Source organism: Ovis aries, chromosome 21 (assembly GCF_016772045.2).
Source record: "Ovis aries strain OAR_USU_Benz2616 breed Rambouillet chromosome 21, ARS-UI_Ramb_v3.0, whole genome shotgun sequence".
Lineage (NCBI taxonomy): Eukaryota > Metazoa > Chordata > Mammalia > Artiodactyla > Bovidae > Ovis > Ovis aries.
This window is the reverse complement of record NC_056074.1, coordinates 36800636-36815867: the sequence shown is the minus strand read 5'-3', so window position 1 is coordinate 36815867 and position 15232 is coordinate 36800636. Positions and strand designations below refer to the sequence as shown.

Here is a 15232-nt window from a genome sequence, read left to right as displayed (position 1 = left end):
GTCACAAAGAGTCGGACACGACTGAGCAACTGAACTGAACTGAATGTTCACAACGTACTAAAAACAGTGCCTGGCACATAGTACGTGCTTTGTAAATTGCTTTCTGAATAAATAAAATTTAACACATGAACTGAACTTCTTCATAACTCTAACAGCTTCTTGACTGCCCCCCGGCCTCTCAACCCGGAAGCTTCTGTGTTCTTTTTCACCTTTTTGGAAAGCTCAGAGCTCCAAGCCCCTAAGCTACCTAAAGGCCTCCTGCAGCTCCCAGGTGCCTCCAGGCATCTTCCTGATGCCTCAACAGGAAGGTCCAGGCTTTTCACTCAGGGCCTCCCAGAGACTCGGAGATGCTAGGCCACTTCCTTTTATTTAAGGATGGCAGTTAATTGGGAAAATAAAAAAAAAAGAAAACAACAAGCGAAAAAGGCAAACAGGTTTATAACATTTGTAGGGCATTTTTAATGTTATACTGAGCACAGTAAAGCATTAACCATTCCCACCCACCTCCAGAGCCAACACCCCATAATTATGCTTTTGCAAGATACCCGCCAAAGGTTCTGACTCTTTCATTCCAGTCACTCAACCGGTGGGGCTACATGCGGAGAAGGCGGGAGAATTCATCAGGTCACGGTCTGGAACAAGCGAGGATGCCCCCACTCTAAAGACGAGGCCCCTGGGACAGCCCCCTCCACAGCCACTCGCCAAATCCCCCAACCTTCAACCCTGTAGGCATGGCAGGCCTCCTTGGCAACTAGGCCCGCCCTTCATCCACACTCACCAGGCTCAGCCTCTGCCCACTGCCCTCCACCCTGGCCGAGCCCACCTTACCCTAGAGGCCTAGGGCGCCCGCGCACTCGGTGGCCCCCTCCCCGAGCCGGGCCCCGCACCCAGAAATCTTCACAGGAACCGTTATCCAGTCTGCGGCACCCCCTGTGAGCGAAAGGCGCGAGTCGAAAAGTGGGATTCGGCGGCGACCCCAACAAGGTGCCCGCAAGGGGGCGCGCGTCCCGGCCCGCCGCCCTCCTGCCACGACCCTCCCAAAGCGCACGCCCGAGCGGGGCCGGCGGGGAGGCGGGGACTTGCTCCCCGCGCCACGCGGCTCGACCAATAGGAGCGCGCGCAGCAGGGCTCGGCGCCAACACCCCTCAGTGGCTGAAAAACTGGTGCGCGAGCCGCGGGGGTCGGGACGCGCACCAGCGAGCCCGCTACCGGAGCTTGCGAGGCCGGCGCGCGCTACTCCGCGGGTCCTGTGCGCGCGCCTGACCGCAGCCACTCAGCCGGCCCGCGTGCCCGGCCCCGATGGCCCCCGAGACCCCAGCCCAGGGGCCGACCCCGCGCTATTTCACCTGGGACGAAGTGGCCCAGCGCTCTGGACGTGAAAAAGAGCGGTGGCTCGTGATTGACCGAAAGGTGTACAACATCAGTGAATTCGTCCGTCGGCATCCCGGGGGCTCCCGGGTCATCAGCCACTACGCGGGGCAGGATGCCACGGTGAGCACTGCCAGACGGGGGCACCGGAGGAGGCGGGACCGGACGGCTAGAGCTGGAGGCTCAGCGTGCGAGACAGGAAGTTTGGCAGTCGTGGCTGAACACTCTCTAGTTCTGGGGAAAGCCGGGAGGCGCAGGAGCGTACCTGTTGCTGGGTGACTGGGTGTGCTGCCAAATCGGGATGCAAGGGCAGGAGAGGCGGTGAAAAAGGGGAGTCTGGGGAGTAGGGACGGAGGCTGGCAATGTGCACGCACAGACAAAGGGCCGCGCCACCGCTCTGTGGGCTCTGTTTGCGGCCCGGAATCTGCTGTCTCGAAGCGTGGGCAGGCCGGGGAGCAGGGCTAGGAGGGAGAAGAAGCTCCGGGGCGCGGGGCTCCCCGACGGCGGACCTGTCGAGACCGAGGGAGGAGGGGTCAGTGGCGGGGAGAGGGATTCTTGATCTGTCTGGGTGGCTGGCAGGGAAGCGCAGCGGCGTCTGGACCGAGCGTGCCTGGCTAGGCTGGCGAGTGGAGGCAGGACGGAGAACTGAGTTGGGGGAAAGCCACCTGGCGTCCGCTGTCTTGGGAACCCCTGCACAGGGTGAAGACGAGAGAGGGGATGGGACAGCACTGGCCAGAGACGCCTAGCACCTGCTCGTGCCCAGGGAGGAATGGGGCCATTGTGCGGAAGGTGGGGAGCCTGCACCAGCATACACCTAGCTAGGACACGAGAGCAGTCCTGGAATCCCGTGGGGAGGTCACTCAGCCTCAGTCCAGCAGGGTCTCCAGCTATTCGCCACAGCGGACGGCTGTTTGCACTCCTGGGCTCTAAGCCCGGTGCTGGTGGCATCCCTCCCTCGGGCCAGCGCGCTCTCCAGCCCCGATTCTGCCGCTTCCCTCTCCAGACAATCTGCTAGCACCTCCCTTCAGAGTTCTAGAGCTGGGGAGGGGGGCGGGGCGGGGGGTACTCCTTGGGACCCAGAGGTTGGAGCTTTTGCTTCGCTGAGTCCTCTCACCCTATATCCTTCGCCTGGCGCCGCGACCTCTGCTACTGTTCTCAACCTTTCTCCCTGCTATCTCAGAGCGCCTCTCGGGCCACTGGGGTTCTTGTGATGTCGCGGTGGAGCCTAACCGTGTGAGGACCAGCCCCTCCCTCGGACGCGGCAAGCTTGGGAGGCTGGGCTCGTCTCCGGAGAGACCACGGGGGCGCGCAAGCTGTGGCCGAAGGCGAAGATGTGGACTGGCGCATGCGTAGACGGAGCAGGCCCGAAGGCTGGGGCTTCTTGTAGTGTGATTTGGGGGCCGGGGCCGGCCGCAGCGGGGAGCGCGATTGGTCCGGACTTGTGGTGCCACTGGCCGCCGGCTCCGCCCCGGCTCCCTCCTCGCTAGTGGCTTTGCCTTAGGGCCTGGGGGCTGTCTGACCTTCAGGATGTTAATCTCATCAAGTCAGTCACTGAGGACCCCACCTTGGAGAACCAAAATTGGTGTGCCAGGGCATGGGGTGTTCAGAGTGGGAGGAGAAATATGGAAGGCCGACCGGAACGGCTGTGGAGCAAAGGGAGAGAAATGCACAAGCCCCTAGTGGACACAAGGAGTCTCCCTCCTCACGTTTCATGAGCCATCCAGAGGAAAGGCCAGCCCAAGCGCGGCTTTCTGTGATCCCCTTCCTCGTGCTTCCTGTTCCTTGGTGTGGTACCCTTACTAGAACACAGATGCTGTGGGTGATCTTGAGTGGTGGTCACTAGGGACTAGTCTTGGCAGTTTCAAAAGGAGGCTGCCTGGAGGTCGGTGGTCTCCGTTTGAACTTGGGTGCAGTGTCCTTGCAGGATCAGGCGGATGGCCTTTGGTGTGAGCCCTCCACAAGCCCAGGGGGCAGGGCTGACTTCCTCACTATTCTGTCTTCTCCCCATCCTTGCAGGATCCCTTTGTGGCGTTCCACATCAACAAGGGCCTTGTGAGGAAGTATATGAACTCCCTCCTGATTGGAGAGCTGTCTCCGGAGCAGCCCAGCTTTGAGCCCACTAAGAATGTGAGACCCTGTGGTGATGGAGGGGCAGCGGGTAGAAGGCAGGCCTCCATATGCTCACAGGTGACCACAGTCAGTAGTTCTTGCAGATCTTGAGATCCTTGCTTCTCCCACATAGTTGTTGGGTTTCAGGGCCTTTGGAAGCTGTGGTTCTCACAAGGCTACCACCACTACCATCACCATCCTCAATCCGAGACCAATCCACTGAGCACTTAACTCTGTGCCAAATATAACATCATATAATCCACAGTTCCAGATGAGAAAACTGAGGCTCAGAGAGGTTAAGCAACATGATCAGGGATCACACTGTCAGTAAGTGGCAGAGCAGGGGTAGAATGATTCTGTTTCACTCCAGAGGCCACATGGTCTTAGACCTGATCCCACAGCACCTCCTGTTATCCTTGGCATTGTGGTACCTTTACCTAGGACTCTGGGCTTCCTCAGTTATCGCAGTGGGAGCGCCTTGAGCTTAAGAGGGATCTTGGCTCCAGTGCTGGGTTGCACTGGGGAGAATAACAGCCTTTCCATCTCCACTCTCCTACAGAAAGAGCTGACTCATGAGTTCCGGGAGCTGCGGGCCACGGTGGAGCGGATGGGGCTCATGAAAGCCAACCCTGTCTTCTTCCTGCTGTACCTGCTGCACATCCTGCTGCTGGACGTCGCTGCCTGGCTCACTCTCTGGTTCTTTGGGACGTCTTGGGTGCCTTTCCTCCTGTGTTCCGTGCTGCTCAGTATAGTTCAGGTGAGAGCCCTGCCTCACCCAGCATCTGTAGGGTAAGTTCTTTGTACCGCTTAGGAGGCCACTGAGGACACAGCGGGAGAGTTGGTACAGAAAGAGAACGCCTGTCCCGTTGTCTGCGGCTTCTCTCTGCTCATCTTCACCACACACGCACCTTCCGTTTCTCCCGCTGCCTCTAGCTGCTGCTCCCAGGGTTCCCTTCTTCTTGCGGCATGTCTCCTCAGAAACTTCATGTTCAGATTCTGTTATGGTCCACGAGTGCCAAGAACCAAGGTTCTGGTTTCTCGGTAAAGCTTGGCTTCCCCCGCCCCCCACCACAACACCGCCCCAACACCTGGCTATCAGAACCCACTTGTTCATGAAGCCTCCTGCTTGCCTGAGTCTGTCACTCTGTCCCAGTCTGTAGTTCTGGATGTTTAGTCCATCAGAAGTCACAGAGGCCCAGAGCTGGAGACTCCGAAGAGCAGAGAAGGGATAGTGACTGGCCCCAGGTCTCACGTGAGTCAGTGGCAGAGGCAGGACCCAGACTTCCTGACTCCTTTCTGGACGTACTAGCACAGGCCAGCTGGATGCGGGAAGGGGGAGAGGCCGAGTCAGTTCAGATGGACGCAGGGCCGCTCTCAGCACTAACCCTTCTCACTCAGGCCCAGGCTGGCTGGCTGCAGCATGACTTTGGACACCTGTCCGTCTTCGGGACCTCTAAGTGGAACCACCTGGTACATCATTTTGTGATCGGTCACCTGAAGGTCAGTGGGATGGGGAGGAACTCTCTGAAACTCGAGCCCGGGGGAGAGGGGACACGAGGCTTTCATACTCACACCCCACTTTTCTGTAGGGGGCCCCTGCCAGCTGGTGGAACCACATGCACTTCCAGCACCATGCCAAGCCCAACTGCTTCCGCAAAGACCCTGACATCAACATGCACCCCTTCTTCTTTGCCTTGGGGAAGGTCCTGTCTGTGGAGGTGAGCAGAGGTATCAGTGATGGTCTTGGAGCACAGAAACCAGCCAGCACAGTGGGCTTGCGGGGAAGTGCTCACCGTGCTGGTCTGTGTGGGTAAGACATTGGCCGGGCTGGCCAGGCGACTGGAAGTCGTGGGAGGCCATAGGGAATAAACAGGCTGCCCAGGACAGCCTAAGTCCTTTGCAGTGAGTTCAAGTCAGCAAATAGCTGTTGCAGAAAGGTACCACGTGCTGCCAAGGACCCAAAGGATGACCAGATTGCTGTGCAAACACTGCTCAGCCTTGAAGGAAGGCGATGGATGGTCCTTCCTTGCAGGTGCTTTTTAGACACCCCCACCCCAGGCCGTCAGCCCCCTGCACCTTGTAATCGTCCCAGTCGCGTCCTTCAGTGTCATCGTCTCCCCCACAACAGCTAGACTGGATCACGCCTCTGACGCCCATCGCCTCAAATATTCATCCACTGAGTAATTCTTCCTGCCCACCTGATTCTAGTCTGACTTTCAGGGTGGTCAGCTCTGGGTTTGAGTTGCCATCTGAGGCTGTGAGCAACAATTACACTGCAGCCGCTACGGGATGAATTCCTGAGAGTGGCTGGGAGACCTTGGGAGCCTGTAGTGAGTGCTAAGCAACAGAAGGCTGTGAGTGGCCAGTGGAGTTCTTTGAAAAGTTGATTTAAAACCCTTTGTCCCAAGGCTATGGGCAGTAGTCAGTTTTGCCAGGTCCCCCTCCCCGACTCCATGACATGCTGTGACATTTCAGCACACCCAGAGTTAAACGGGTGTTAAAGACATTTCAGTTCCAGGCCTGAATGCAAGACTGCCTGGCCCTCCTTCCTCTCTGGCCATGAGAAGAACTCTGTGGGAAAGTTCTGGCAGCACTGGCCGTCCTAGCCCAGGAACCCCTAGCTTGGGGCTTGTACTTCCTCTGACCACAAGGTTCTAATTTTCCCACTTCCTGAAAAGAGACTTACTTGGTTGCTATATGCCCAACACTGTGCAAATGACGTACCAGCCCTGGCCTCCCCTGACTCGGGTGGCTCCTTAGAGAGCAGTGTGGGCTGTTTACTGGGCAGAGCATGAGGCTTCTGTCACTATAAAGATTTTTTTTTAAGAAAGGGTAAGAGTCTTAAGTGGAAGGGAACCTTCTCACACCACTGCCTCTGTTGCTTCTTTTTTCCCCCTCTGTTGTTTCTTGGTACTCAGGCTTTTAGGAAATTCCTTTCTGTAGACACTAAAAATAGAGAATGCTCTGGGACCAAAATAACTCTCTGGTGTTTTGGTTTTTTTTTTTTGTTTTTTTGTTTTGGTTTGTTTAGTTACAAGGCTGAGGATAGGCTGTCTGTTAGGAAATGCGTGGATTATAGACTGCTTGGCTCTTGGTTCAGCTTCAGAGGGTCCAGACTGAGCACTGACCCCTGGGCTGACCCAGGAGCATCTGTCCCAGTGCCTCGCAGCTCCGCTGGAGAACAAGGGAAGCGTAGGGAACTCTTCATGCTAAAGATTACTGGCCTTCAAGAGCTGAAACAGTGGGGCAGTTATCAGCATTGTAATGGCCATTACAGTCTTGATTGCCATTCAAGGAGGCAGCCGGCAGACAGAGCTCCCTTCCATAACAGTTCCAAAACAAGGCCAGAGTTGTACCCACCTACTCCACCAAACATGGCAGATGCTTCTCTTCCAGCTTCTCCCTCTTAGTTAATGTTGCCTGGGATGGGATGCTGCCTTCAAAACATATTCCCAGTCCATAGACGTCTCCATCTCCTCCGCCTCCCATCCCTGGGTCTGGTGCATCTCAGATCTGGAATACTGGTCCAGTCTCCTTGCTGGCCTCCTGTCAACTCTGCCTGCCCCCTGTGGTTCATTCTCCCCACCACGAGCCAGAGTGAGCCTTTAAAGCGCAAAGCAGATCCTGCCACCTGCTGAAGGCCAACCAGGGCTTCCCATCACTTTTGGAATAAAACCCAAACTCCTTCCTGTAGCCTTCCCAGGGCCAGCGAGATTTGCCATCCCTAGTTTTCTGGCTTTACTGACTGTTCTCCCTTTTATATTCCCAGCCGCACTGGCCTTCCTCTGTCCCTTGAACACCCCAAACCTTTGTCCCCTCTGCTTTAAATGCTTTTCCTCCCAGTGTCAGCACTGCTGGCTCCTTCTCGTCATTCAGGTCTCCATTCTGATGTCAGGGCCCCAAGGAGGCCGTATCTGACTATCCTACCCAAGACACCGCCTCCCTCCCTTTCGGTCATATTTTACTGTTTTTAATCTGTAATTATCTTCAACTCTGTCTGTAAGGTCATTACCAGCTTCCTCTCCTAAGATTATAAGCTCCACGAGGGTAGGAATTTTATGTTGCTCGTCTCTGTATCCTCACACCTAGAACAGTGCCACGCACATAGACACTTAACTTGTTGAATGAATCAGTTAACGTAGGAAGAATGCTGCATTTAGCAAAAGTGCCTGGCACAGTCTCGTAAATGTCCTGTCAAAACAGCAAGTGGACTTACGAAGGAAGGATGAGCTCTGGGGTATCCTGCTCTGGGGTAGAGTTCCTCCTGTACCCTGTGGTTGTCTGGTCACTAGAACCAGCAGGGCACGTGGGGCAGGAGGAGCTACTGAAGGAGAGTGCAGAGCTCCGCTGTCATGGTTTTGAATGCTCTCATTAGGGGACCCTGGCTGAACTGGCAGCAGCTCGCCTTACCACCTGCTGGCTTGCCAGGACCTTCAGATTGCCAAGCTGTTCTTGGTATTCTTTCCACAAATATTTGGCATACATCGCTTAGCTTTCAAGGGATTTTATAAAGCTCATGTTGACATCTGAAGAAACCAAATGATTTTGGAGAAGGTCAGGGGCTTGGATATAGAGAGACTGCTGGCCCGTATAGGGGTGAAGATGGTTGTCTGCGGAGACCCTGGTATCAAAAAAGTACCAGATGGAGACAGGAAGGGGAGGTGGGGGCCCCTGGAAACCTGACAAGGGTGTCTCTGGATGAACATGAGGAGCCCTGAGGACCCCCAGGCTCTGCTGTGCTCATGCCTTGTACGGGTGTGAGCCACCGAGCTGTTCCGTGGTATGGCGAGCTTAGCAAGCCCAGCAGCTTGGGCTTCATGCGCCAGGTGCTGGAGGTCAGGCTGGGCCTATGGGAGCCTTCCATGGCGCCAGCCACCTGACGGCCCCTGCCGTGGGCTTCTGCTCCTGCTCAGGGAAGAGCCAGTCACAACGGGAGGGGGATGGGGGGCTGGCCTGTGGGTGCTGATTTGTGCGTGCTTTTCCTTCCCAGCTCGGGAAACAGAAGAAAAAGTACATGCCCTACAACTACCAGCACAAATACTTTTTTCTGAGTGAGTATCCTCCTCCAGCACCAGGGGGGCTGCTGCCTTGGCAGGGGCTGCCAACTGGGGTGTGAGTACGGAGTAAGCCTCCTGGGATGACAATGTTTGAAGTTAAGGCTGGAGGAAATTCTCCTCATGGAACAGGTTACTCCCTGCAAGGGAACAGTCTTAGCTTCTAAGGGACAAAGTCAACAGTTAGGCTAATGTTTGGTCAAAGGTCACTGGTGTTGGGATCAAACTAGTTCCTCCAGGCCCACCCTGGCTTCCACAAGGAACTGAGTGGTGGGGAGCAAGCCTGATTAAACCTGTGAAACTTCACTTTGATTTGTCAAGCATACAGCAGGGTCAAGGTGGGTGGGGCACAGTCCAACTCCCTGGGGGATGAAAGGCAGCTAGACTAGCAATGGGAGGATTGGACCGCAAGAGGGAGCGGAAGAGACAACATTTCTATGGTTGTTTTAAGCTCTTTACTTCTTTTTTTAAAAATGCTCATTTATTTGGCTGTGTTGGGTCTTAGCTGCTGCACGAAGGAGCTTCGCTGTGGATCGCAGACTCTAGTTGTGGCATGCAAGCCCTGGAGAGCGCCAGCCTCAGCAGTTGAGGAGTGTGGGCTTAGTTACTCCATGGCACATGGGATCTTAGTTCCCTGACCAGGGGGCAAACCCAAGACCCCTACACTGCAAGGCGGATTCCTAGTCCCTGGACCACCAGGGAAGCTGTTAAGCTTTTTCTGAAGATTGGTGCTGCTTTAAAGATCTGCTCCATAACGCCTGTGGTGGTGATTTAGTTGCTAAGTTGTGTCCGACTCTTGGGACCCCATGGACAGTAGCCTGCCAGGCTCCTCTGTCCATGGGATTCTCCAGGCAAGAACACAAGTGGGTTGCCATTTCCTTCTCCAGGGGATCTTCCCAACCCAGGAGTCGAACCTGCGTCTCCTGCTTCAGGCGTATTCTTTACCAACTGAGCTCCGAGGGAAGCCCTTCCATAATACCTAAGGAATTTTAAACGTCAGCCATTCCCCCAAGGCGGGAATGATTCCATTGATCCCATTTTAGTTCAAAGGAATTTATCTTAACTGCCTGGAATTCCATCCCTGTGGAGAAATGGGGATGGGATAGAAGGGTGGGACAGAAACATTGGAAGAAAGGCTAGAATCCATGGCACATCAGGATAGAAGAGCCAGGGGTGAGCGTCGTGATGCTGGGTTACAGGTAACGTCAGGCTCTGCAGAGAAGGGACACAGGGAAACCGACTAGCACAGTGGATGGGCCACTTCTTCAACTCCCAGTTCTGAGAGACGCTCTTGCGTCCCTTGCCACATTTGACCTCCAGGCTGCTTCAAGTTGGGTGGCACCAGCTCATTTCCCTAGTGCAGGGAAGTGAGCTTTCAGCCTGTGGAGGATCAGCAGGGTCCCCCCACTCAACACACACACTGTCCAGCTCCTGTCCCTTCACCCGTGTGGTGGAGCAGCCAGGAGCAGGGGCCTGATGGCTGCAAGGGTGGGCATAAGGCCAGGAGAAGGCAGAGGCAGAGGCAGAGGCAGGGCTGAAGACAGCAGCTCAACTCGGGGAGGGTGAACAGTGCCTTCTTAAAGGCACAGGTGCAGGGCAGCTTCCAAACCAAGTGAAGCTTGTTTCCCCAGCTATCCTCTTCCACTGAAGAGGATGCCACGCCCTACCCCTCACCCTCTCAGCATCCATGGGAGATTCTTCTTTCTTCAGACTGGCATTTATGCCCACTTTCAGTGCCTGGTCGGTCCTAATGGATTGAGGGCGGTGGCTGGAGGGGTGACAGGAGATGGCAGGGGGCAGCCCTGTGCTGGAGGCCATCTGTCCCATACCAGCTGGCCCTTGGCAACCCTTCTGCGGCTCACACTTCCTCCCATGTCTCCATTTCCTCCCTAGTTGGGCCCCCAGCCTTGCTGCCTGTCTACTTCCAGTGGTATATTTTCTACTTTGTTATCAAGAGGAAGAAGTGGGTGGTAAGTATCCATTGCCCCCAGATCCCACATCCTTTGTTGCCAGTACTCTGAGGGCTGGGAATGGGGTTCCCCCGGAAAATCCCACTGGGGTTTACTCCAGGCTTAATTTAGAGCAAAGTAGCAGAACCAGTAGAGACCTCCCATATCTCTAGATGAGATAATTTGGGCTCAGCAGGCAACCTGACTTCTGATGCCCTATTTCATTCAGCGAGTATCTCCTAAGGTCACTGTGCTCGGCATAAAGCAGGGACCAGGCTGGGTAGGGGGAAGAGGAACGAGAGACGGCCCCTACTCTCAGGAAATGTCTGATGAAGCAGGATGTGATTACGACCAGAGAAAAGGTATAGGCTGAAGGTTCTGGGATTCCAAAAGGGAGCCAACCGCACCTGGCTGGATGGGAGGCATCAGAAAGGACTTCTTGACATCACTTTTCTAGCTGGCCATGGACAGGTAGAGGTCGGGAAGTGGGAATGGACTCTGAGCAGAGAAGCTGGGAATTAATGGGCGAATATGGTCACCGGACGAGGGGTGCTGGACTTGGGTGTCAGGGGAGGAGAGTGATGCAGGAAATTGATTGACAGTTTGATCAGGGTCCTGGCACGGACTGAGCTGTGGTCCTGGAAGATTCATTTGGCAGCCAGAGGAAGACCAGAGAGGGGTTCGGGGGAACTGGAGACAGGGAGACCTGGCACCTGGGAAGGAAATAAGCAAGGAGGGCTGGGGGCGCTGCTCGGAAAGGAGCAGCAGTGCTAGATGGCACTAGAGGGGGCAGCTGAGAGGCCGCCGTGACCACTCGTCTCAGGACCCAGGAGGGTGGCTGCTCCGTGCAGAGAAACGGGCGCTGCAAGAGGAGGGGCGCTCTGTGGCATCACAGGACTCTCTTGCCTCTCGCTGCAGGACTTGGCCTGGATGATCACCTTCTACGTCCGCATCTTCCTCACTTACGTGCCGCTGTTGGGACTGAAAGGCTTCCTGGGGCTTTTCTTCATGGCCAGGTAGTACTTGATGGGGGAGCAGGGGCTGGTGCAGAGAAGTAGACGTTTGGGAATAACCAGTCTAGCCTGGGAGTGTTGGCTGGGGAAGGTGCTGGGCTGGAGCAGTTATTTGAGGGGGAGTGACAGCTCTGGGCACTGCTTGAACTGATTTTGTCTGGGTGCCTTATCCACCAGGTTCCTGGAAAGCAACTGGTTTGTGTGGGTTACACAGATGAACCACATCCCCATGCACATTGACCATGACCGCAACATGGACTGGGTCTCCACCCAGGTAAGGGACAGTCACTTGAAAGACCTGGGCATCACAATTAAAAGGGTGGGTGGGCACAGACCCAAACCTTGCCTCGTTAGCTGGACACTTCTCTCCGGCCACCACGTGGGGAAGGGAGTGACTGAAGCAGGCCAGCTCTGCCTGAAGAAGGCTGGGCTGGCCCTTCCATCGGGTGCCCAGAGCCATGCTCCCCTCTGACCTTCCCCTCCAGCTCCAGGCAACATGCAACGTCCACAAGTCAGCCTTCAATGACTGGTTCAGTGGCCACCTCAACTTCCAGATTGAGCACCAGTGAGTGGGGAGGCCGGGGAGGCAGGGGCTTGGGGAGGGCTCACGTCGGGGGGAAGGAGGGGGTGGTGCAGGGACAGAGGAGCTGGACCCACTGACTGTCCCCTGTTGTCCCTGAAGTCTTTTCCCCACGATGCCTCGACACAATTACCACAAAGTGGCTCCCCTGGTGCAGTCCCTGTGTGCCAAGCATGGCATAAAGTACCAGTCCAAGCCCCTGTTCTCAGCCTTCGCTGACATTGTCCAGTGAGTATCTGAGCTTGGGAAGAGGGCAAGGTGGCGGGGTCGGTGATGAGAGTGCAGGGTGGGAGCCACCGCAGTGCTCCCCGGGTCTTCTGCAATGGAGGGTCACCCAGCAAAGGGGCCTTGCATCAGCTCTGGAAGGGCCTCGCTGCTGCACTTCTGGTGGGTGGTCTGCCTTTGGGCTCCGCTCTGGCCCATTTCCCTCACCACCTGCCTTCATCTTGCCCCCACAGCTCACTGAAGGAGTCCGGGCAGCTCTGGCTAGATGCCTATCTCCACCAATAACAGCCGCCTCCCTCTGCAAGAAGGGTTATGGCACCAAAGCAGACGGAAGCTTGGGGGCAATGCCACTACAATCCTAATATTCAGAGGGGGTGGGTTTGAGAAGACAACAGGTTTGCACTCAAACCCCTCCCCTTTATTTTTTAGGCATAGATCTAAGACCCAAAGGGGTGGGGGAAACACAAGCCCCCTGAAAGTAGGGGTGGAGCTTCTGGGACAGGCCTGTCTGTGAGTTTTCTTTTTTTCGTTTGGCAGATGCAGGTGGCTGGTGAGCTAAGAGGGAGGCAGGAGGGTGTAAGAATAGGGAAGGTCTACTGAGCCCAGAAATCAGGAAGAGATTTAGCACTGAAATTTCACCCAGGAAGGGGAGGCACTCAGCCCACTGGTCCACTTCTTGGTGCCTTCTCTACCCTGGCTTGCAAATCTCAAGAGGTTCACGGGCTGGAGGAAGACAGAGCAGCTAAACTGCCTGGGCAAGATTTAGAATTCTCAGCCTGGCACAGTGCGGGGTCTGGGAGCTCAGCTCACTCTAGGACTAGGTGTGACCCTTGTCTGCTTCAGCCTCCTCAAGAAGCAGCTTTCCCACTTTGAGAAGCAGGGTGGCAGAGGGGAGCAGAGGCCAGGGCTGTGCTGTTGGAGGCGTCCAGCCCTGAAGGCTGCTAACACTACTGGATTTGGTCTCGTGTTCGTCTAGGGTACCAAGGGAGCATGAGGCTGCCAGTGGAGTCGCTGGCCATTAAAAATCCTTTCAGCTTTTGATTGGCCTCGTAACTATCACGCAAGGGACAGAACACTCCTAGGGTGCGGAGTCCACTTCTTGCTCCATAAGCAAGTTGGGCACGTGCGGCACTCAGTCTTCTCCATAGAAACAAACTGGGGCTCCCAGTGGCTTCCCTGTACTCCCCTACTTCCAGTTCCAAATTTAGTAAAAACAGCAGTCAAGTGAGCGCAAGTGACCTGGCCACGGGAGAGACTGGACTCACTAGCCATGATGAAAACTCAAGAGTTCAGTCACAAAGAACATAATGGCTGTAATAGATTTTCTGTAACAAATTGTGTTACAGCATCACTTTTGAGCAGGGGCATTGGGTAAATATAGTGACTTCATAGTTCTTATCAGAAATAGGAAGATAAAAAACAGAAGTCTGACCATCATTCCTGTCCTTTAGAATCCTTACTCTGGCAACTATGTTCAGGTGTCTTTCTGCTGGAGACCAGGTAGGAATTTAGGAGAATCTCTTAAAAGTGTATCAGTCTAACACTGAAATACAATTTTTTAATCCCTTTTTTAAAAATTGAAAACAGTTTAACCCATCTCTAGAGAGGGAACGCCAGGACTGTGCCCCCCCGGGTTACCAGCACCCCCACCCCCATAGCCTTTCAGTTCAGGTGAGATCAATTCACCTGGTCAACAGCATCTTCTCTAAGCATATTGAGTATTCTGGACACTGGAAAGAGAGAACCTTAAACTAGAAGAAAAAAGCAGAGGCCTGGGAGCATTCACATTTAGTTTAAGAAGAGAATGGCAAAGAGATGAGAGTGATAATCAGGGCGATGAAGGGCCTAGGGCATGTTGGGGTGGGGTTAGAGGCACCTAACAGGGTTTGCAGTTACTTAAAACAGACTTTTACATACAGACACACACAGGAAAGCAGGTTACAGATTTTAGGTCTTTTCCACTGGGGCAGAACAGCTGAGAGCAGAGTTGGAGAGTGCTTTCACCGGCTCCTTCACTCTGGAACAGGTGCTAAACCCAGCCTTTCAGGCCAGCTGGCTTTGGGCCCAGGCTGCCCAATCTGAGCAAAGCTAGTGGGTCTTACTGAGCCAAGTCCAGGTCCTCAGAGCACCTCAACCACTGCGGCCTTCTCTCCTTAGTCTGGCCTGTGGTCTCACATGGCCACAAAGGGACAGACGAGTAACAAAAAGCTCAGAACTGCAAGAGAACATGAGCGATCTCACAATGACAGGAGCCACACCATGACAGGAGAAAACACGACTAGAGAGGGTAAGTTGCCTCTCTGGTCATAGATGTGGCAGCACTAACATTTGGACTCACTTTTTAAAAACTCCAACTTCTAGGCTGTCTTGTTACTTTCGTCTTCCTACCACTCTGCCACAGGCCTTTTAAGTAGACCCTGTGTCAGCATCCTTTTGGTGTGTACCAATTTTGTTACCACGTGCCGATGAAGTCAAACTGAGAAATAAAAGTTAATTTTGACCAAACAAAGGCTCTTCATTTATAATCCATGATGCTTCCCTGTACCTGTTGATAGGGCTGCCTGTACCTCTGCTTCAGATTACTACCTACCTCTACGGCTCTAACCTTCTAGAACACGTGCCCCCTTGGGGTACAGGGAGGATCGTCAGGCCCCTCTGAAAAACACCAAGGTTCAGACGAACTGTGGCAAGAAGGCAGGCCAGCCCCTTCCCATGACACTCAAGTGTTTAAATGCTAGACTGCCTGTGTACACTAAGCAGTTTCAGCGCTCAGTGTAGACGGCCTGCATACACTAAGTGGTTTCAGCGCTCTGTGTAGACGGCCTGCAAACACTAAGCGGTTTCAGCGCTCAGTGTAGACGGCCTGCATACACTAAGCGGGTTCAGCGCTCAGTGTAGACGGCCTGCAAACACTAAGCGGTTTCAGCGCTCAGT

At 54.7% G+C, this 15232-nt stretch overlaps 1 protein-coding gene and 1 long non-coding RNA gene across 5 annotated transcripts; one reads left to right on the top strand and one right to left on the bottom strand.

Annotated features, from left to right (window-relative positions):
• Positions 1-435: 435 nt before the first annotated feature.
• Positions 436-2723, bottom strand: LOC132658370 (uncharacterized). Of its 2 annotated transcripts, XR_009597941.1 has the most exons (4): positions 2483-2723; positions 1347-1877; positions 829-930; positions 436-632 (listed from the first exon to the last, which is right to left on the bottom strand). It is a non-coding gene; the product is annotated as an uncharacterized LOC132658370 (long non-coding RNA). The 2 variants fall into 2 exon arrangements; XR_009597942.1 differs by having other exon boundaries at positions 436-930.
• FADS1 (fatty acid desaturase 1) lies at positions 1155-14807 on the top strand. Of its 3 annotated transcripts, none has more exons than XM_004019593.6 (12): positions 1155-1491; positions 3385-3495; positions 4037-4234; positions 4876-4977; positions 5067-5195; positions 8468-8528; positions 10425-10501; positions 11399-11496; positions 11671-11767; positions 11979-12058; positions 12176-12301; positions 12532-14807. In XM_004019593.6, the coding sequence occupies exons 1-12, from the start codon at positions 1300-1302 to the stop codon at positions 12581-12583; spliced, it is 1323 nt and encodes a 440-aa protein (XP_004019642.1). In that variant the 5' UTR covers positions 1155-1299; the 3' UTR covers positions 12584-14807. The 3 variants fall into 3 exon arrangements, with proteins under 3 accessions (XP_004019642.1, XP_027815624.1, XP_042093855.1); XM_027959823.3 differs by lacking the exon at positions 1155-1491 and adding an exon at positions 1569-1689; XM_042237921.2 differs by lacking the exon at positions 1155-1491 and adding an exon at positions 1569-2157.
• Positions 14808-15232: the final 425 nt, after the last annotated feature.